Below are 22,367 nucleotides of genomic sequence, written 5' to 3' on the forward strand. Positions count from 1 at the left end.
ACCAGCTGATCGGGTCCAACAAGAGGCTGGACAAGTGTGGCGTGTGCGGAGGAAGCGGCCTCACCTGCAGGAAGATCACGGGCTCTTACAACAAAGCAACGTACGTACAAATAAATAAACATCCAATAGTAGCTAGCCTGGCGCTTTCTAACCGATTACTGTGTGAGAGAATCTGGTGATGCAACACTGTGATGTTGAGTCGGCTCCTAGAAAAAGCAAATATGACCTATAGTGTTAAACCATATCTTCAAAGTGAGGAAAGGAAGTGCGACCGTTATCTAAATCCTTTGCTTTCTCTCCCAGTTACGGATACAGCGACATCGTCACGATCCCCATTGGCGCCACGAACGTTGACGTCAAGCAGCGGAGCCACCGGGGAATCAAGCACGACGGGAACTACCTGGCCGTCAAGAGAGGGAGCGGCGGCGCCGGCGGCGGCGGCTACATCCTCAACGGCAACTTCTCCGTGTCCACGGTGGAGCAGGACATCCCCGTGCTGGGCGCCGTGCTGAAGTACAGCGGGTCCTCCACCACCCTGGAGAGGATCCAGAGCTTCCGGCGGCTGCGGGAGGTCATCACCGTCCAGCTCCTCGCCACCGCCGGGGACGCCAACCCTCCCAAGGTCAAATACACCTTCTTCATCCCCAGAGACGTGACCTTCAACAAATCCAAGGAGAGGAAGGGCTCGTCGCCGTCCTCGCACATGATCCAGCCGTTCGGCGTGCCCGACTGGGCGCTGGGCGAGTGGTCCGAGTGCTCCAAGAGCTGCGGCTACGGCTGGTCCAGGAGGAACGTGGAGTGCCGGGACAGCGCGGGCTTCCCGTCCGGCCGGTGCGACCGAGACCTGAAGCCCCTGGACCTCCGGCCCTGCGGGGACGTGCCGTGCCCCATGTGGCAGATGGGCCCGTGGTCCGCCTGCTCGCGAACTTGTGGCCAGGGCGAGCGCCGCCGCAGCGTCTTCTGCATCGACTACACCGGGAAGACCGTTGAGCCGGAGACGTGCGACGCCAACAAGATCCCAGCGCCGGTGTCCGTGGAATGTGTCCAAGAGTGCTTGTGAAGAGCTCGAGGAGAACTTCACCGTTGTTTTGGGCCGACTGCACTCGCCAACCAATGGATGTGATTACTGAACGGACACACTGTGCACAGGCCAACGAGTCAGAGACACAAAACAACCACAAAGAGACACGAAGTGAACTCCAAGAGACACAAAACAACAAAGAGACATCAAGTGAACACCAAGAGACAAATGACCATAAAGAAACACAGAACGACTACAAAAAGGCACATAACCACAAACAGACAGCTAACAACTACAAAGAGACACAAAATAACCACAAAGAGACACAAAACAAACACAAAGAGACACAAAACAACCACAAAGAGACACAAAATAACCACAAAGAGACACAAAACAAACACAAAGAGACACAAAATAACCACAAAGAGACACATAACAACCACAAAAGACACACAACAACCACAAAGAGACACACAACAACCTCGCTGTCACATCGGGGTCATTTGCCTGAATATTGTTTTGTCATCTTTTCTTGACAGTTGACAACCACTAAAGAGATCTGAACCCATGGAAATCTACCTCAGGATGCACATGTGGTGCTATGTGTATAGATGTATAGATGAAGGTGCTGCGTGTGTCTGTTTCCTCCAGAAGGAGAAGTGTTCCAGTCCCACTTTGAACAGAAACGATCTCTTTGGATGAAGTACGTCTTTCTAGTCCGCGGTGATTAAATGACTAAAGGGCCTGGACCCAACGGGGTAATGAACCTCTCACCTGCTGAGGTGAGAACATACGACTGATGCGGTGTCATTTTAAGTCTTGGGGCAATGCTTCTCATTTCTACACACGCTACAACAGTTGAAACAATATTTAGTCCTGAAAATTTGCAATAATCTGACAGTAACTTGGATTCAATTGAAAATAGTCCAGATGTTCCAATGCCGAACTGGACGTATATAATTTATAGAGATTATATAGATTCTTATAGAGACCCATGACTATAATGCATTATGTTTTTTTGGAGGTGTTGTTTCTAAGTGATAAGCATACTATCTATCGTGTATATATTTAAAAAAAAAAAACATAAATCTTTATTCATTTCCAGACTTTTATTTTGTTAATGCATCATATGCAAAAAAAAAAAAAAAGGACAAAAAAAGAGCTCACAGTTGTTTTCAGACTCTTGATGTATATTTGATTCATTTCTGTTATGGAAGCAAAGAGATGGAGCCCATATCCCTTCAGTGAAGGACCATGCTATTGTATTATTACAGCTTCCTTTTCAAGCTATTTATTTTTGTAATATTTGTACTTCGGACATGTAATTAACGTGACAGATGCTGCTGTCTTTGTGATTTTTGCCTATAAAAATGGTCAAATAAACACATTATGTCAATATATGGGTCTTTTTCTGCTACTTCCTGACGAGAGGATCCTCGTCTCCGGACCGGTGAGGACTTACAGACTTTACAAATCACAAACAAGTGTTACGTCTTCCTCTTTTCCAGAGCAGCGGCTCCAGGTCTCTGTCGGCCAGACGGATGGAATTCTTTGATGTTTCTGGTTTTGCAAACGGAAGATGTTCAGCTGACTCCTCCCACGGTGGAATTACTCCTCTGCTCGGACATTTTAAATAAAGTCCAGGCTGAATCAGAATAACTGAAACCATTACGGGTTATGCATTTCAATATGTATGACTGTGTGACTGTGACATATGGTTTGGTTTGTGTGACTCATATTCAATATAATCATACAATACAAGTTATCAGGGATAGAAATCTCTTTCCATTGTTCCAAAAATCACCTAATTAAAGACGATGGTTGTATATATAGCTCAAGATGTGAGTATGATTCAATTAAAAAGTAGAATATTTAACAATATATATATATATATATATATTTAACAAAACAATACATGAAGTCTACAAATGAATAAAAAGAATACACGAGAAACAAGAAAAGAAAATTAAGAAATTACATATTTCTATCGCAATATTACACAAGATGAAGGCCAACAACATAAACAAGAAATTCAAAGAAAATTTATTCTTTCCAAAATTCAGAACACACACAAACAAAGTATATGACAATATTAGATAAGATGAACCTTTATTAATCCTGAAAGATGAACAAAATAATACAAATATAAACATATACTAAAAATACAATAATGATTATTAAGTGTAAAGAAATAATACTGACGCCATTAATAATAAATAGAACACAATAAGAGTAATGGAAATAAACAAAGTGAAAAAGTCAACTAAACATAAAGTGCATAATAATTCTTTAGACGTTAATGTGAAGAAAAGAAAGTCGTCTGCAGCCCAGAAACAGAGTTGTGATCAGAGGAATGCAAATTAATATAAACTTATTGTAGTTTGTATTCTTTATTCAACAATTACACATGTACCACTTCACTAATGGTCAATAATAAACGGCAAAATACATTTAAACTAACTATTCAGGAAGAGCAACCCCAGGTCAAAAAAACAGACAGAAAAAAAGCATACAATAAAAATAAAAAACATAAACTGTGATTTTATAAATACAAACATAAATCATAAGCAATGCATGGCCTTTAGGAATTCATATAAACATTTAAAACTCTTTGTAAAAAACACACAGATGGGTCTTTGTATTTTAAACTTACACTCATGAATATAGAATTTGGCTAAAATATCAATACATGTATGGTATACACACTTTGCTCAAATCTGAATCAAAAAAATCTTTGTATTTTTGCATTATTGACATTACTTGTTGACTGACAGCCCAAAGAGAGTCACGTGACAGTCGTACATGCTGAATGTGACACTTCCGGTTTCTTACTGTACGGCACCGTGAGAGATGCGCGGTGCATTGTGGGGGTACAAATACAGCGCAGAAGAAGAAGAAGAAGAAGAAGAATAGGGGGTGAACACAAAGGAATGGAAAACAAGCGCCTACGGGAGAGAAACTTTGCATTTCAACCCGTTGTGATGTGAATTTCAACGCCGGCGGCAAGTCGACCGTGAGTTTGTCTTTTCGGCGGCTGGCAGGCGGACGAACTGCCCGAAGAAGCGCGGGGAATGTGAGTGATCGGGGCGGAGCGGCAGAGGGAGCGCACCGCTGTCTGAGCTGCTCGCATCCCGAGGCCCCTCGTCGACACCGCGGGCCTCGCTCTCTGGAAGGTAAGCGCCCGCTCCGAGCGGCCCGGCAGCGGGGCAGCCGTGACCCCGGCTGTGTGTGCTTTGATTCGGCTGCCTCGTATTCCAGGTGTCGGTAGAGGGAAGGGATCGTTGTCAGTTGGTTAGCTTCGGAGCTAACGGGTTGTTAGCCTGCTGCGTCGACGTTTCCGCGCTCAAACCGGAAATGTGGCTAATTCGGCTTCAACATAAAAGAGGGTGGGAATTAAATTATTATAATTTTGTTCCTACTTGCTTATTGATATATTTTTTTCTGTATAGATATGATGATATGTTCTTTACTTTTTTTTGTATCATTATGTTGCTTATTTACAACACCATGCTGCTGTAAAACCTCTACATTTCCCCGCTGTGGAACAAATAACGGAATATTATTTTATTTTGACAGTTCAAACCGGATGTGCTTCTCATATCCTCGCTGACTTGACCCCTAGCTTTTGGCCAAACTGTGATTGTTGTTGCGGGTCATGTTTGTCTGCTGTCTCATTGACCCCGGACCCGTTGGGGCCCCCGGGGGCCTCGAGCACGAGCGCCCCTCTGCTGTCTGCGTGCACGTGGACTTCGAGCCTCCGGTTACCTGTTTACCGCTCGTGGGCACTTGTTTACGTCACGTAAACATAGTAAAAGTATCAGGTTGAAGGCCACGCCCCCTTTCCCCCTGTCGCCATCATGAGTTTTGTTTGTTTATTGTGATTCTGTGTGTGTGTGTGTGTGTGTGTGATTATGTTTTTGTCTGTTTTCTACAATGCCTCTTGGGATTAATCCATTATTTAATTTGATCCTGTAAGGTTTATCTTTAATTAAGCTTTTTACCAATATTTAGACTCTTAATAAAGCAATATACACGCACAATACATTTGTTTTTGCAGCAAGGTTTTCCAAATATTTTCATGAATTATCGATCTGGCATAGATTACTTAAAGAAGTAATCTATGCCAGATGTTTTAATTCTTATTTTGTAATATTTGTGTGCATCAGGTTTGTTGAACCTCCTGGAGATCTTCCAGCTAGTGAATCCTCCAGGAGACGTCTCGCGTCGCTCCTCTCGTCCCGTTTGCTGCGACACACCAGACCTCACTTCACTGGGCCAAAGTAGCCCAGGTGCGTGCGTGTGCGTGTGCGTGTGCGTGTGTGCGTGTGTGTGTGTGTGTGTGTGTGCTCTCCCTGCGAGAGCCCCTTCTCTTGAGCTTCTGTCTGATGGAAAGTCTCCTGCCTCAGAGAGAGCTCACGTCTCAGCAGCTGCTCCGCATCCTGCCGCTCTGGATCGCTGCGCATCTGCTCTGACTGTTGTTACGTAACTTGGCATTTTGTCCTCCGTGCTCCTTCCTCAGCGGTTTCCTCTACCTTCACCCACTGCCTCCCACAATGCTCTTCACTGTAGTTTGTTTTGTCCTTATTGGTTTCTAATGAAGGGATTCAGTGAGTGACATTTCACCTGATTCTCACGCTTCACTTTAAAGGAAGAAAAGTGTTCATCACTCCAACAAAGGTCTAACAAAATGGTCCACGCTGAGTTTTTATTGCAATAACAAAATGTTTGACTCATCTTTGTTTTTATAAATAATAGAATAAAGAACATTGCAAACCAGCTCACTTTGTTACAACAATGCAACTAAAGTTCTATCTGTGCAAAATAGCTTCCTATATATCTTATTGTGGAGAACGGAGAACGTAATGAGTGCAGATATGAGCCTCACGTTGTGTCAGTGAGCTGCTTTCCTCTACACATCTTTTGTAAACGCGGTTGCAGGCGCCTCTCATTTGATGCTCAATGTTGAGCTTAGATCTGTATTTAGTTTTTTTGCAAGATGGCGACGGCCAAATCGCTGAACTCGAGGCTTCAAAACATCACAACGACTTCGTCCACTTCTTCTATACAGCCGACTTCTTCTATACAACCGATGCTTAGCGCATAACTGACCCTAACACAAAGACGTTTGACTCTGCAGCTGACTACAAAGCAGACGTTTCTTCTTCTCTCCGCAGGACGCCTTTCCTGTCCACGCCCCTGAAGCGGCTCCACCATGGGGGTCAAGACCTTCACCCACTGCTCCGCCTCCCACAGCCAGGAGATGCTGGACAAGCTCAACGCGTTGCGCAACCAGGGCCACCTCTGCGACGTCACCATCCGGGTGCAGGACAAGCTCTTCCTGGCCCACAAGGTGGTGCTGGCCTGCTGCAGCGAGTTCTTCCGCTCCAAGCTGGTGGGCCGTCCCGAGGAGGACAAGTTCGTGCTGGACCTGCACCACGTGACGGTCAGCGGCTTCGCACCGCTGCTGGAGTACGCCTACACGTCCACGCTCGCCATCAGCACGGAGAACATCATCGACGTGCTGGCGGCCGCGAGCTACATGCAGATGTTCGCCGTCGCCAGCACGTGTTCGGAGTTCATGAAGTCGAGCATCCTGTGGGGGCCGGGCGGCGGCGGCGGCGGCAACAACAACAACGGCCTCGCGGCGGCGGAGAAGCCGCACGACTTGGCGGCGGAGAGCGCCTCGTCGCACTGCGCGCTCACGCCGCTGGACGGCAGCGTGTCGCCCGTCTCGTCCGACTGCAGCGTGATGGAGAGGAACGTCCCCGTGTGCCGGGAGTCGCGGCGGAAACGCAAGAGCTTCGCCACGATGGCGTCGCCGGAGAGCCCGCTGAAGTGCACGGCGCAGATGGTCACCGGCTCGCCGCAGATCCCCAACCCGTCGCCGTCGTTCTCGGACGGCGCGGCGCAGCCCGTGGAGTCCTCGCTGGCCTTCCCGTGGACGTTCCCGTTCGGCATCGACCGCCGGTTCCACTCGGACAAATCGAAGCTCCCGGAGAGCCCGCGGCGCTGTTTGGAGCAGGGCGCCGCGGGGGCGTCGGAGGCGGCGGCGGCGGTCGGCCGGCGGCTCAGCGACTTCCTGACGTGCGAGAGCTCCAAGGCGGCGCCGTCGTCGTCGTCGGTGCCGCCGGAGGAGGACGAGGACGTGAGGGTGAAGGTGGAGCGCCTCAGCGACGAGGAGGCGCAGGAGGCGTCGTCGCAGCCCGTCAGCGCCTCCCAGAGCTCGCTGAGCGACCAGCAGACGGTGCCGGGCAGCGAGCAGGTCCAGGAGGAGCTGCTCATCAGCCCGCAGTCCTCCTCCATAGGTGAGGCCGCTTTCACTTCTTAAACGCGTTGGTCCGGTCTGGTCTTCCGCTCATGGAGAACCTGGAGCAGTCATGGAGTTTTAAAATGGTTATGTCCAAGTCTGGAAAAGTCGTTGAAAAAATAATAAATCCCCAAAGTTTAGTAAAAGTCATGTAAATGTGTTATATTCATGTGTTCATGTCGTTCATTTACGCTGAGTTTGAAATAATGAATATGCTTTTAAAAGGAAGACACAATATATAAGCAGGCATACATACAGGCATCTATATAAATGTTTATTCTTTTAATCAAACTATTGTCTCATTCATTTGAGTCATTTAAGGTTTACTGTATGCTTTGTGTTCTCATTGTTAGTTTAAATACTACATTTACTCACTTTTTACTGTTTACACCCAGATTTCACTAAATGTTTGTCTTGACATTTGGTTAAAAAGTCCTGGATCCGTTTGTCAGAATGAGTGTGAACCCTGTCCTGCGTAGAGAAATGAATGAATGAATTCTGGGGAAACACTTTTCTTCACAGCGTTTGTGTCGTAAACGTCCGTCTGTCTCCACAACAGTCTTTGCACTTTCAAAACTAATATCTGCCTCAATGTTTCAGCCGCTGACATCTTCAGCCACGTTCATATTGAAAGCTAATGAGATAATTTATTCGTAATTCATTATGAATGAAGTTCATCCGTCACGTCTGAGTTTCTTGGATATGTTGGCGAACAGTTAGTGGACCCTGAAGCAGTCACACGTGTCTCTCTGGTCTTGATTTTCCTTTCAAAATAAAAGTCCTGCTCCTCTCTGGAAATGAAAGCATCACGACTAGAAGTAGAGGACGAGAACTCGTCTTTATTATGGCGTCAGTCACTAAAAAGGAAAAAAGTTTAATTTCTTTGATAATTTCTTTTACAAAAATGATCAAAGCTACAATGTTGTCAACACTTGTATGTATAGATAAATAATCTGGACGTCCACCGGTTACGTTGATGCTGTGTGTTGCTGCTTGCAAACAGGAATATTTGTTTTCATGGCACGTTAAAAGCTTATTAGAAAGATTGTCTCTCATAATAAATGCAGAAACCTGAATATTTATTCATGTGAACGTTGTCAATGTGTCGCCTCAGAGCTCCGATAAGAGCTTATTTGTTCTCAGTTTAATTTCCCTGCGTCCCAAACGCTGTTTGAAAACCTTTTCCGTCCTCTGAAGGAAAATAAAATGTAAACACTCATTGTTGGGGTTAACCCTCAGACCTGCAGTCATACATAGTCTCTCTCTCTCTCTCTCTCTCTCCAGGCTCCATGGACGAGGGCGTGTCGGAGGGCTTGCCGTCGATGCAGAGCACCTCGAACACCGGAGGACACGGCGAGGATGACGAAAGGTACCGGGCTCTGTTTCGACTTGCAGGACGCCCGTTTGCATCATTAGTGTGGACGTCATGAACGCCTGCAGCCACGAACACCACGATGTTCAGACAACACTGGCTCTAACCAGTGATCCACGTTCTTTAATGCGCCCGTTTGACGCCGATCACCGGGGATCCTCTTTATTTCTCTTTCAGCCATTACCTACAAATAATGATAATAATACATACCAGCAGAAAGAACACTGACATTAATCGGTATCCTCCATATTGAACCTGCGATAACAATTAAATATTCATAAATGTGGTGCATTTAACTTTTCGAGGGTTCTAAAGTTGTAAACCCACCGTTTTGTTTTCAGTTGATAAAGGTTTCATGCTGAATGTCACCCTAAAGAAGAATTATATATAACATGACGGTTAACTAACTATACAGGAAGTCAGACACAGCGACAAGCAATATTAAAAAAAAAAAAGTTAGCATCAAAATAATAATAAAAACGGCACAAATGTAGATAATGAACCTCTATATTATAATCTTATCTAAATACAAGTTAAGGAGATTTAATCTTTCGCTGCATTCTCTCTCCTGACCACCAGGAGGCGACTCCTCTGGTTGTATAGAAGTCTATGCTTCATGTGTTAAAGCTGCATTCCCTCTCCTGACCGCCAGGGGGCGACTCCTCTGGTTGTATAGAAGTCTATGCTTCATGTGTTAAAGCTGCATTCCCTCTCCTGACCGCCAGGGGGCGACTCCTCTGGTTGTATAGAAGTATATGCTTCATGTGTTAAAGCTGCATTCTCTCTCCTGACCACCAGGGGGCGACTCCTCTGGTTGTATAGAAGTCTATGCTTCATGTGTTAAAGCTGCATTCTCTCTCCTGACCGCCAGGGGGCGACTCCTCTGGTTGTATAGAAGTCTAAATGAATGACTCCCTGTGTTCCAGGCTAGAAGGCATCCAGTACCCGTACCACCTCTACATCAGCCCTTCAGCCCGACCCGGCACCAACGGGCCCGACCGGCCCTTCCAGTGTCCGACCTGCGGAGTCCGATTCACGCGCATTCAGAACCTGAAGCAGCACATGCTCATACACTCCGGTACGTATTGGTTCACCAGCGTCGCAGCTGTAGGGAAAAACATGAAGACATTACGGAGGCGGGGCCTAATAATATTATAATATTCTGAGGAAGAACTTGGAGCAGAAATTCACAAGAACATTTTATTATAATCTCTTAAGGTTATAAAGGTTCTTTTGGGTACAAATTTGTGTTTTATTTTTTTTAAATTATTTTTAATAAGAATTCATTATGAATAAATACTTTTAGCATTTCTATATTTTGCCCTCGGCAGCTGTTTAAAGGTGCTGCTATTTTTCAGGAGGGGTTTCTGGTTGGTTTGTTAGATTAATATCAGAGACTTTACTTTCTTTTTTTTCTTTAAAATTTAGTAATTTATATATAATTAAAAATAAATCTTGGTATTTCCCCCCCCCCCCTCTCCTGACGTATATTATTATTACTATTTTATTATTATATTATTTTCACACATAATGGCACTAATATGCCGTAACGACAGACTCAAATATAAAAATATCGAACCGTATTATATAATTTATTTAAAAAAACTGTCTGATAAAGTAATGTTTAAAATTGTACGTTACGATTTTTATTTTTGCCCTTTGTCCGAACGCCTACATTACCCACAATGCAACGTGACAGACGTCAGATTAGCGATTAGGCTGTGCTATGCTAGTGGCGGCTAATGTAGAGCACACACACACACACACAGCTTTTCTCACGTCTGTTCTGTCTCTTATCTCATTACTTTCCAAGAATTAAACTTACATTCTACCAGGGTCAATATAGATTTGATATTTTGGCCAAATGACCATCTACATTTAATAAAGTTATACAGATAAAAGTCATCAAACCCCCCCGCCCCAAATTTACCCTCACGCGGATTCAAGGATCGTTTATTGTCATTTTAAATAAAGTTTCAGCCCGCCAGGTGCATGCTGGGTAGTGGAGTAGCCTCATGTCCTAGCTAGGTTAGCTTAGCTTCCTTTCCAGATGCTGATGAAAGTATTCTGTCGTGATTACCGTAAAAGTCGGGTTACAAGTCGCTCCTACCTCCGGTCAGTGTCCCGCTGTAGCAGCTAGTAGCAGCGCTAGTAGCAGAGCTAGCAGCGCTGCTACTAGCTCCCGCTCCTGCTGCTAGCTCCCCACTGCTACTGCCCGCGTCGGGTCTCGAGCCGGGGCTGCTCCCGCTACCTTCAGTGGTTGTCGGGGAGCTAGCGGAAGTTAGCTGGGGAACTAGCATGAGCGCCAGCTGGCTACAGCGGGGAGCTAACGGGGACACTGGCCGAAGGTAGTAGTGGCGTGTAACCCGACTTTTACGGTAGTGCCAAACACAAAAACAACCTAATGAAGACGCCATGTAGCAGAGTGGCGCCTCCGGTCGGCTGAATGTGTGTTCTTGTGTCCCCACCAGGCATTAAGCCTTTCCAGTGTGACCGCTGTGGGAAAAAGTTCACACGGGCCTACTCCCTAAAGATGCATCGGCTGAAGCACGAAGGTAAACGCTGTTTCCGGTGCCAGATTTGTAGCGCCACATTCACGTCCTTCGGGGAATATAAGCACCACATGAGGGTCTCCCGACACATAATCCGCAAGCCGCGGATTTACGAGTGCAAAACGTGCGGGGCCATGTTCACCAACTCTGGCAATTTAATTGTTCACCTGAGGAGTCTGAACCACGAGGCGTCCGAACTAGCAAACTACTTCCAGAGCAGGTGAGGAGTCCGAGGGCGCTGACCCCTACCATCCCCTTACCCCTCCCCTCCATTCACTCAGATCTCACCTGGGTCAGAAAGCACTGCCTTTAGATTCTAATACCTTGTGGTTCATTTAACCGTTTTTGTTTTTTTTACATCTTTTCTGACTTTGCTTTGTGTTTTTGTTTCTTCTGAGATGATTACAGTTGGTTTGAAAGTTCAGATCAAATGTACATGAAGGTTTCATTCAAGTTTTTTAGGGGGGGATATGCTTCTACATTTTTGTCCCAAGAGTTAGATTTGAAGACTGATTATGGAAACGCGTAGCGGTAGCAGAGAGCCAGTTAGCTTAGCATTAAGTCTAGAAACAGCTATCCTGGTTCACAGTAGCTCACTCACTGATGTATACGTTGTATCTTGTTTGTTTAATCTGTACGTAAACAACGATTCACTGTAACGAACCAAAGGAAACTGCAAATCGACGTTTTTCTTACGCGCAGAAAACGTTAGCCGAAGCGTTTTCGGCCTTTTTCATCCAACCAAAAACCAACAAAAATAATGGTCATCTTCAACCGGATATTCTGACGTTGTCGCTGGACCAAAATGTTCAGCAGCTAAAACAGTCCGTAGGACAAGATCGTCCTGCACAAAATAATTTATTAACTTCTCCACAAATTTACCGTAGACTGAAATCTACGAAAAACGAAAAGACTGCTGATTGGTTGTTCCTCGCAGCGTCTGTGATCGACCCTTCAGCTCTAACGAGGTATAACGTGATGGTTGCTGAGCTTTAAAGCAGCTGGCCGGCGTATTTTGTTACCGTTTGACCGTAGCTAGGCTAGCTGCGTCCAGTCCTTATGCTAAGCTAACTGGCTGCTCACTGTGGCGTCATGTTCACGACACATGGCATGTAGGATATCAATCTTCTCATCTGACTCTTGAGAAGAACGCCAAAAGGCTCATTTCCCACAATGTGGAACTGTTGCTTTAACATTGCAAAGAGAAGGCGAACGCAAAGTTTTCTGAATACAATAATTTAAATTGTTGTATTCAAACACGTACTTCAATCATTTTTGTTTCTATCTGAATGGATTTTCCAAATGAAAGTGGGTTGTTTGTTTTTCATCAGCAGCTCGGCACACAAAAGCCTCGTGAAAGTATTATTTTGTTTTATTCCCAGACTTTTCCACTTCTTTATCAACTCGAGCTCTCGCAGGGAGGCGGGACTCAAAACTCTAAAAAGTTTATAGTAGAAAGTCTCCGCCTGTGATCGTAACAGTGTGGAAAGTACGACTCTTAACTCCTTCACGTGAAGAGCAATATGAATATGTATTGTTCTGATTCAGCTGTCTGTGCAGAAAAGGAAAAGTTCTGCTGGACTTTAACAGGTAGTTTTGGATCCAGCGCTCCTGGTTCCCACTGAGTATAGAAGTGTTGGTTCAGGCTGCAGGATAAACCCAGTTTACATTCACGCTTTGAAGGCCTCAGACATGAATATGTAGTTATTGTCACATGAGCTGGGCATTAATTAAAGATATAAACGTGCAGTGGAAATACCCGCTGTACCACTAATGACTCTAACGAGCACAAAGAGGTCGCTGCCAACGCGTCTTCGGTTCCTCAGTTCGGTCCGTTTGACTAATTAAAGGAAAACTTTGGTATTTTCCACGCTTATGGTTTTAAAGAATGTTTAGATTACATAATTATTACGTGACTTCAGGAACACAAAGCTTGTTTCAAGTTTGTGAATTCATCTTGAATATACCCAGACTCCGCATGTGTTATTTACATTTAATACTTTCAAATACAGATTAAAGGGAAATACTTTTTTATTTTTTTGCTCATAAAACCTTGAAAAAAAATTGCCCATCACTAATAAAAAATATCTAGGGACGGGACGGGACGGGGAGGGAAGCGAAGCGAAGCGAAGCGCGAGAGGGGGGCAGCGCAGGCGGAACGGGTAGCTCGCGCGAGACCGGCAGCTCGCGTGCGGGGGGCGGGACAGAGGACAGAGGACAGAGGACGGGGGGCAGAACGGGGGCAGTAGCTCGCACGAGAGGGGGGGCGGGACCGGTAGCTCGCACGAGAGGGGGGCGGGACCGGTAGCTCGCACGAGAGGGGGGCGGGACCGGTAGCTCGCACGAGAGGGGGGCGGGACCGGCAGCTCGCACGAGAGGGGGGCGGGACCGGTAGCTCGCACGAGAGGGGGGCGGGACCGGTAGCTCGCACGAGAGGGGGGCGGGACCGGCAGCTCGCACGAGAGGGGGGCGGGACCGGCAGCTCGCGGAGTGATGTAAAAGAGCGGCTGTTGGATTCGCGCTCGGGTTTCGACAGGTTTTCTCCTTCAGTCGTGTAGCAGCACGACGTCTCTACTGAAGATTCTGAGACCGACTCGTGGTTTTAAGGTCCACGGCGTAACTATTGCTGGACTTGAATGTATTTTGTATTTATTTAGTAATCACTGCTCTTTTGTGTATAAATACTCGTTGAAGATGCAACAATGTGTGCGTCTTGTATCTTTTTGTGGGAAAACAGCGAGTATAACATGGCCGCTGACCTCCTCCGCTTCTCTCCGTCTCCTTAGTGATTTCCTCGTGCCCGACTACCTGAGCCAGGTGCAGGAGGAGGAGGAGGCGCTGGGGGTCCAGTACGAGCTGGAGGAGTCCGAGCACCACCCCGTCTACCCGGGCAGCACCTCCTCCTCCTCCGCCGCCGCCTCGTCCTCCTGCTCCGTCCAGATGCCCGTCATCTCCCAGGTCTCCTCCTCCACGCAGAACTGCGAGACTTCCCCCCACGGCTTCCTCTCGCCCGACCCGCTGGACCCTCTGGCCTCCGACCAGACGGCCAACGCCGCCGCCATGGAGGATACCAAGATGGAGGAGGACGGCGTGGGAGGCGGCTCCCCGGAGGTGTTTGAGGAGGAGCAGCGGGCCAAGCAGCTGGCTGCCATCACCATCGAGTGACGCGAGCCGCCTCAACACGTTGAGAAGAGCTCGCCGATTGAAGCCTGACGGGTTTTTTGTTTTGGTTTCCCCCCACACACACACACACACACACACAGCAACACATATGCACTTATTTGCGTTCACGTTTCTAAAACCAAATCCAGCAAAATTTATGATAATTTAAAAAGATAGCAAAGATAAACAGTTAGCGCAGCGCTAGCGGAAGTCGTTTCTGTCTCAAAGCCTTTGCCCCACTTTGTTTTTTTGGAAAGTGCCTGAGAGTTTTCCGGTTTTTTTTTTTAAACAAGGAGACTAGGAGAGGAGACTAGGAGACGAGGAGGTCTTGACTTTTTCCGACGGCGACGAATCAAGTCTTTGCAAACTGAGCTCCATAAAAAAGAGAGAAGAAGAAGAAGAAGCCCTCCCTGGGATTAGATTTGTGGTGATGACGCTTGAGACTGTGTTCAATGTCTACTATCTATCCTGCAATAGCTTGTACTGTAGTTTCACTATTTGAATGCTGTGTGTTGGGTGTTGTGACAATATGACATGTCAGGTGTGTGTATGTGCATTTTTTTATTTGATTTTTTTTTATCTATATGAAGACAGTACATTTCATTTTTAAGTGTTTTAAAAACTTGAAAGTATATTGACAGAGTATTCCCTAAAAAAAAAAAAAGGATTGTTTTGTGCAGTTTGTCATTTTCCCGCCTTTTTTCTAACTGACGCCGTTTGTTAAATCTCTCGGCTCGGCGTTAAAACTTAAACCTTTCTCAAATCCAACGAAGCGAAACGCAGAAAGACTCAAATGTAGAAATTCCAACGGCAGTTTTATTCCTGATTGAGCTCGAAGACACGATGTAGCAAATGAAATGTGTTCAGTTCCACTACTGGATCTTTGTGTCGTGGTCGCTCTGCTGAAACACGACTGTCTCTAAACGTTCACCAAGAAGATTACGTTACGCGTGTGATCAGCCAGCAGTATTCTGTTTTTATTTTATTTACATAAGTTGTCACAGAAGGGGGAGAATTTTTTTGATTAAATTCCCTTTTTTTTATTATAATGTCTGCAGACCGGGGGAAGCAGGAAGTGATGCAAACGGAGTATGATTGCTGTCTGTGATGGCCGGTTTACACGTGGTCACGTGATCATGTGATTATGTGGTCATGTGATCACGTGGTCATGTGATTATGTGATTGTGATCATGTGGTCATGTGATGACGCTGCTTTGAAAGCAGCAGAAGATAAATACTGTGAGTCCAGTCATTATAAATGATGAGTGTGTGTATATGTATATATTTTATTAAGTATATATATATTATATTATAATATATTTGTTATAATATATATATATATATATATATATTTATTATATATATTTATTATATATATTTATAATATATTTATTATATATATATATATATATATATATATATATATATATATTTATTATATATATATATATATATATATTTATAATATATATATATTTATAATATATATATATATATATTTATAATATATATATATTTATAATATATATATATTTATAATATATATTTATAATATATATATATTTATAATATATATATATATAATATATTTATTATATATATATATATATATATATAATATATATTTATTATATATATATATATATAATATATATTTATTATATATATAATTATTATAAAAATATGTGTGTGTGTGTGTATGTTAGAGGAGAGCTTGTCCCTTCACCGTAAACTGATTGAGCACAGTTTAGAAGTTGTAGAAGTAACTTTTCCTTTCTGGGGTCGGACCCCGTGTCCTGCTCCGTGTCGTTGGTTCTCATCGTCTGCCTGGACGTAGTTGTGCCTGAATCCTGAGGAGATGATGACGCCGTGGTGAAACCCCGAGCTGAACGCTCCTGACTGACAGGGCGTGTTGTTTGTTGTTTATTTCCTGTCCCGCCCCCCTAAAAAACAAACCCCGCCTCCATTCAGGAAGCTCCAGCCGGATGTAGACCTCTCACACAGGGTTGATTGTAAATGTAAAGAGGAATATCTTCGTGACGAGGGCGTCAATAATAATTATTATTGTCTTAACAAGAGTCACCCTGCGACTAAAATCGTGCCATTTTGTCCCCTTTTTTTTTATTATCCGGCTACTAATCACGCATTTTTTTCCCTACAGGACCAAACGTTCTCTCTCATTGGGGAGTTGCCATGGCAATCAGTAATTGCACATACTAAGAGAGATAATCATGGTGGTCCGTGCTGGTTAGCAAAGGGTTCGGCCCTAAAAGAAACAAAACACTGAAGGTGATGTTGTGCGTCAAGAGGCTCGCCTTATACACGGACCTACAACTCTAGCTGCACAATGTCACAACTAAAAAAACTAAAAGAAGAAGAAGAAGAGTTTTTTCTACTCTCCGTTTCGAGGTGGTTGCTTTTCATCGTGTCGTCTGTTCGCCAACAAGTTTTTATAATGAAATGCTGCTGTTTGTTTTTTGAAAAACGCAAAAGTGCCCAAAATATTTTTGTGAACCGATGGTTGTGCAATAAATGGACAAGGTGTCGTTTTAAAAGATTTCATTTCGTCTTTGGAATGGTGAATTATATATATACAGATATATAAAAAAAGAATGTATCATTTAGTTTGAATGTGATTTGAAGGTGAATCAAAGCGGCGAGGACCCGTTTGATCTGTGAAACTAAAGGAACAAAGCGCGGGTATCGAACGCCCGGTTCTCCTCGTGCGTTCCCTGTGAAGTGAGGAGTGGGCGTCGCCTTCGGTCACGGCCTTATTTGTCGATGGTTCCTCATCCAATCGTAGCTCTGATCTGTCGTTCAGCATGCCCTCTTCGTTTTCTCTACGTTTATCACTTTTTTTAATTTTTAATTTTTTAAACGTGCAATGTTTTGTTTTGTTAAAATATCTATTATTATTATACAGGACATGCCTTTTCAATGTACACTTTGATGTTGTATATGTTTTCCAGTCCTCCTTCTGGTTTATTTAAAAGTAAAGGAAAATACCAGATGAAACACATGGTAGCTCTTCATAACGGCATATATATATTTTTGGTGACTTTTTGTATTATGGTTGCTGTTTCATGGCATCTTTGGATATTCTTGTTAAATGTGAATAGAACCGCTTGGTGTGGGAGTGAAGGGGGCCTCTGGTAGTCTGCTGTGTGTGTGTGTGTGTGTGTGTGTGTATATATATAAATATACAGTATATACACTCATACCGTGTTGCATATTCTTTATACTGCAGGCTGCTTGATGACGACCTGCTTCCAGACAGATGTTGTACTTTGTGTCTTTGATACTGTATTTAAACATCCCAGATATTAATCTGCACATTGTTTCTGGAGAGCCGTTTGTGCTGTTGAGTGTTTTAACTGGATCGTGTTTAAAAACCCACGAGGCCGCTCTGTATTTTAGAGGTCGTGGTTGTTTTCTGAATCTTTGCTAGTGTTCTGGCTTTGCAGTCCTGTTATTAAAAAATAAAGAGTTGTTTTTGTAAAAGTATAAAAATGTAAATAAAATGTCGGAATAAGTCTAAAAAAAGAAAGAAACTTGTGGCAATCTTTTCTTTTTAACCTAGTGAGAGCACACACACTTTATTATGTAACCCACAACTTTAAGTCCACATTGTTAACGTTCCACTAGAAGCTTTTATTTTCCATTTTATCTAATGTTTTTAATGTTTTCTTACCAACTATATAATGTTTATCTTTCTGGTTTTAAAAGCAAAAACAAATATACGTGGAGTTCAAAGACTATTTAAAGGGGTAACAAAACATTGTAAACACATCCCTTCTCTCGGGTGTCTTCCCACAAGCCCTAAAAACTGCAGTTATTAAACCACTCAAATGACTACCTCCTGGAAGGACAATACTTTGTGTCGGTAGCTAATTACACATCAGAGGATGACATGTGGTGTTCCCCAAGGCTCAATACTGGGGCCTCTTCTGTTCAACATCTACATGCTTCCACTGTTATAAGTATGCAGACGACACACACATCTACATAACTATATCACCAGGGGACTATAGTCCCATACAAGGGCTGGCTAAATGCATTGAAGAAATCAATAACTGGATGTGCCAGAATCTTCTTCAATTAAATAAACTTGAATTGGAGAAGGCTTTTTGCCGGGTTCCTCTGGGGTTCTTGTGGGGGGTGCTGCGGGAGTATGGGGTGCCGGACCCGTTGGCACGGGCCATCCGGTCTCTGTACTACAGTAGGAGATGTGTTCGTATCCTCGGTAGTAAGTCAGACACGTTCCCGGTGGGTGTTGGCCTCCGCCAGGGCTGCCCTTTATCACCGGTCCTGTTCGTGACCTTCATGGACAGGATATCTAGGCGCAGCCAGGGGGCGGAGAGGATCCGGTTCGGGAGTCTCGGGATCGCCTCTCTGCTGTTCGCGGATGATGTGGTCCTGTTTGCCTCCTCGGACCGTGACCTCCAGCATTCACTGGGGCGTTTTGCAGCCGAGTGTGAAGCGGCAGGGATGAGAGTTAGCGCCTCCAAATCTGAGGCCATGGTGCTCTGCCGGAAACCGGTGGATTGCTCCCTCCAGGTGGGGACAAACTGCCTACCCCAAGCGAAGGAGTTCAAGTATCTCGGGGTCTTGTTCACGAGTGAGGGTAAGGTGGAGCGGGAGATCGACAGACGGATCGGTGCGGCTGCAGCAGTAAAACAGGCGCTGTACCGGTCCGTCCTGGTGAAGAGGGAGCTGAGCCGGAAGGCGAAGCTCTCCATTTACTGGTCGGTCTATGTTCCAACCCTCACCTATGGTCACGAACTCTGGGTCGTGACCGAAAGAACGAGATCTCGAATACAAGCGGCCGAAATGAGCTTCCTCCGCAGGGTGGCCGGGCTCAGCCTTAGAGATAGGGTAAGGAGCTCGGACATCAGGGGGGAGCTTGGAGTCGAGTCGCTGCTCCTTCGTGTCGAAAGGAGTCAGCTGAGGTGGTTCAGCATCTAGTCAGGATGCCTCCTGGACGCCTCCCATTAGAGGTTTTCCAGGCACGCCCAACTGGTAGGAGACCCCGGGGAAGACCGAGGACACGCTGGAGGGATCATATCTCCCGGCTGGCCTTGGAACGCCTCGGGGTCCCAGAATGAGCTGGAAAGTGTTGCGGGTGAGAGGGAAGCCTGGGTCGGCCTGATGGACCTGCTGCCACCGCGACCCGACCCCGGATAAGCGGCTGATAATGGATGGATGGAAAACTTGAATTGATTGAAAGTCAGCGCTCAGCTTCAATCACTGATGTTAAAAACCTCAAAACAAGCCAGAAAGGTTGGATTTGGAGAAACTTGTCCATGCATTTAACTCCAGTAGACTGGACTACTGTAACGGTGTGTTCACAGGTCATTTATCTTCCGTAGACTTGACTACTGTAACGGTGTGTTCACAGGCCTCTGTAAAAAGTCATTCAGAGCGCTGCAGCCCGAGTCCTCACTAAGACCAGGAAAGTGGATCACATCACTCCAGGTCTGAGGTCTTTGCACTGGAGACTTTCACCGTATCTCAGAGACGCTCAGAAGACGCTCAGCGAGGCTCGGATCTGTTGTTATTATTATGCACAATAAGCAATAACGACCTCAACAGCCAGAGAAACCGTTGTGTTGCTCCTTCTAGGAAAACAAAGGCAGAAGATACGCGTACCCCTCGTCCTGTGCTCTAACCCGGCAGCGACCCCGAGCCGTCCATCTGTTTCTTCTTCATCTGCTTTCTTTGTTGATGGAATTTGAGTTCTTCGTCTGATTGGCTGACGCTCTGCTGCCAGAGCTAACGGCTGTGTTTCTCTTTCCTTTACAACGGAGAGAAACAGTTATTGTCTCCGTCAACAGAGAGAGCATCACTCACAGGGTTTAATATGGAATGTGTTCGTAACAGAGCAGGCTGTCAAGAACTCAATATTTTATCAATCTAAAGACAAATTACATAACCGCTACTTCCCAAACATGCATCTTATAGCTATAGAGCTTAGACATGCATCTTATAGCTTAGCATCGTATAGCTTAGACATGCATCTTATAGCTTAGCATTGTATAGCTTAGACATGCATCTTATAGCTTAGCATCGTATAGCTTAGACATGCATCTTATAGCTTAGCATCTTATAGCTTAGCATCTTATAGCTTAGACATGCATCTCATGGCTTAGACATGCATCTTTTAGTTTAGCATCTTATACCTTATACATGCATATTATACCTTAGACATGCATCTTATAGCTTAGACATGCATCCTTTAGCTTAGCATCGTATAGCTTAGACATGCATCTTTTAGTTTAGCATATTATACCTTATACATGCATATTATACCTTATACATGCATCTTATAGCTTAGACATGCATCTTTTAGTTTAGCATATTATACCTTATACATGTATCTTATAGCTTAGACATGCATCCTTTAGCTTAGCATTCGTATAGCTTAGACATGCATCTTTTAGTTTAGCATATTATACCTTATACATGCATCTTATAGCTTAGACATGTATCTTCTACCTTAGACATGCATATTATACCTTAGACATGCATATTATATGCATCTTAGCCATAACTAGACTATTTAAAACACTGGCACATAAAATATATTTGTATAAAGCAACATTTATCTCACAAATGACCAGAAAGGCATCTTCAGTCAAACGAGCATGATTAACATGTCCGGGTGTGGTTTTAAATCTGTGATTCGTTACCATCTCTGTTTTTATTCTACTATTCCTGGAAAGAGGACATCCATCTCTGGATGACACTGAAGCTGACGTGTTCCATCCCACAGAGCCAGATCCTTTGTTGATCTTGGCCTCTGGTGGACCGTCGACCCATCAAAGAAACGTCTCTGTTTTCAAAGATGGAGCCAATTTGCTTAAAATTAAAAGAGAACTGATTTTTTTTTGTATTAAATATAAAAAATAAAAAAAATCCTCGAGCTCCTCTCTGTCTTTCTGAATAAATCTCCAGAGAACAACTGCGAGTGAATCCTTAATTACGGAGGCTGATTCGGAGGTTCATCCGTCGGGGGAAAGTACAGGTGGATGCGTATGAATTACTGGGTGCCTGAACTCATCATTCATCCGCCCCTTCGCCCCGCATGCATGGCCTCCATTACGACCCCGTTGCGTAACGCCGGGCTCCGACTCTGTTCCTCGTAAACTTTTACTGCGGAGCCAAAGAAACGTGTTTGCAGATGCGTCCGTGACTTGTTTACATTGGGGGCTTATCTGTTGGAGAGCCGGAGGGGATTCAGACAAACTGGATACAGCAGTTTGAGAGAGAGAGAGATAATGCTGCGCTGGGCCTCGCTGCCAGGAAAAATAAAACACACTGCATGACTAATACACGTGTCATACATTCCCAATCAATGGAGGGGTTGGATTGAATGGAATATTCCACAAATCACATCCATGCCAGATTCATTAGCCTTCTGACATTCAAACGCCGTATTTCAAGAAGTGACCCCAGCGGGACCCGGGTGATATTAACGGGCCGGTCCTGAACGTATTGACCGGGCTGATTCCTTCCCTATTTTCCACAGCTCAGCACACGTCTGTCCACCGGTAGCTCTACTGTACCGAATACCTGCGAGGCCCGAGGAGAAGCAGCTCGTCCAGTGTGTTATGTCAGCTTCTCGGCCCCTTTTTTATTTGCTGATTCTTTCCACTACGGCTCAGACGGGAATCTGCTCTCTAGTGTTGGAAAAGCCTCGTCAGACACGGAACATCCAGCCTTCATTCCAGTGTAAATTCCTTCGGGTCACGTGACGTCCCGGCAGCAGCGCGGAGGACGGAGGACGGAAGGGGAGGTAAACATGTGAGAGGGCTGTCGAGAGGCCCGGCAGGAGGTTGACCGGCACCTCACACCTTGTTTTCAACATCCCGATAGTGTGATGCCAGGGAAGACCATCACAAAAACATACAACCAGAGGAGTCGCCCCCTGTTGGTCAGGAGAGAGAATGCAGC

General features: G+C 44.9%; 2 protein-coding genes across 2 annotated transcripts in view; both read left to right on the plus strand.

The window, feature by feature from the left end:
* Nucleotides 1-2,189, plus strand: part of LOC306742546 (A disintegrin and metalloproteinase with thrombospondin motifs 8-like) — a gene marked incomplete at its 5' end in the record, with an annotated part of 18,442 nt that extends 16,253 nt beyond the window's left edge. Inside the window, 2 exons of the mRNA XM_079224936.1 lie at nucleotides 1-100; nucleotides 304-2,189. The exon at nucleotides 1-100 is cut by the window's left edge and continues 76 nt beyond it. Of these exons, the coding sequence (XP_079081062.1) occupies nucleotides 1-100; nucleotides 304-1,060 (857 nt within the window). The 3' untranslated portion in view covers nucleotides 1,061-2,189. The remainder of the gene's footprint in view (nucleotides 101-303) is intronic.
* Nucleotides 2,190-6,233: 4,044 nt separating this feature from the next.
* Nucleotides 6,234-14,417, plus strand: zbtb44 (zinc finger and BTB domain containing 44; the record flags this gene model as incomplete). The annotated part of the gene is made up of 5 exons (XM_079224938.1): nucleotides 6,234-7,326; nucleotides 8,613-8,697; nucleotides 9,627-9,778; nucleotides 11,172-11,472; nucleotides 14,039-14,417. 5 exons carry the CDS (start codon nucleotides 6,234-6,236, stop codon nucleotides 14,415-14,417), a joined length of 2,010 nt encoding a protein of 669 aa, XP_079081064.1.
* Between the last annotated feature and the right edge of the window lie 7,950 nt (nucleotides 14,418-22,367).

The sequence above is a fragment of the Taurulus bubalis genome (genome assembly GCF_910589615.1).
Source record: "Taurulus bubalis genome assembly, chromosome: 10".
NCBI lineage: Eukaryota > Metazoa > Chordata > Actinopteri > Perciformes > Cottidae > Taurulus > Taurulus bubalis.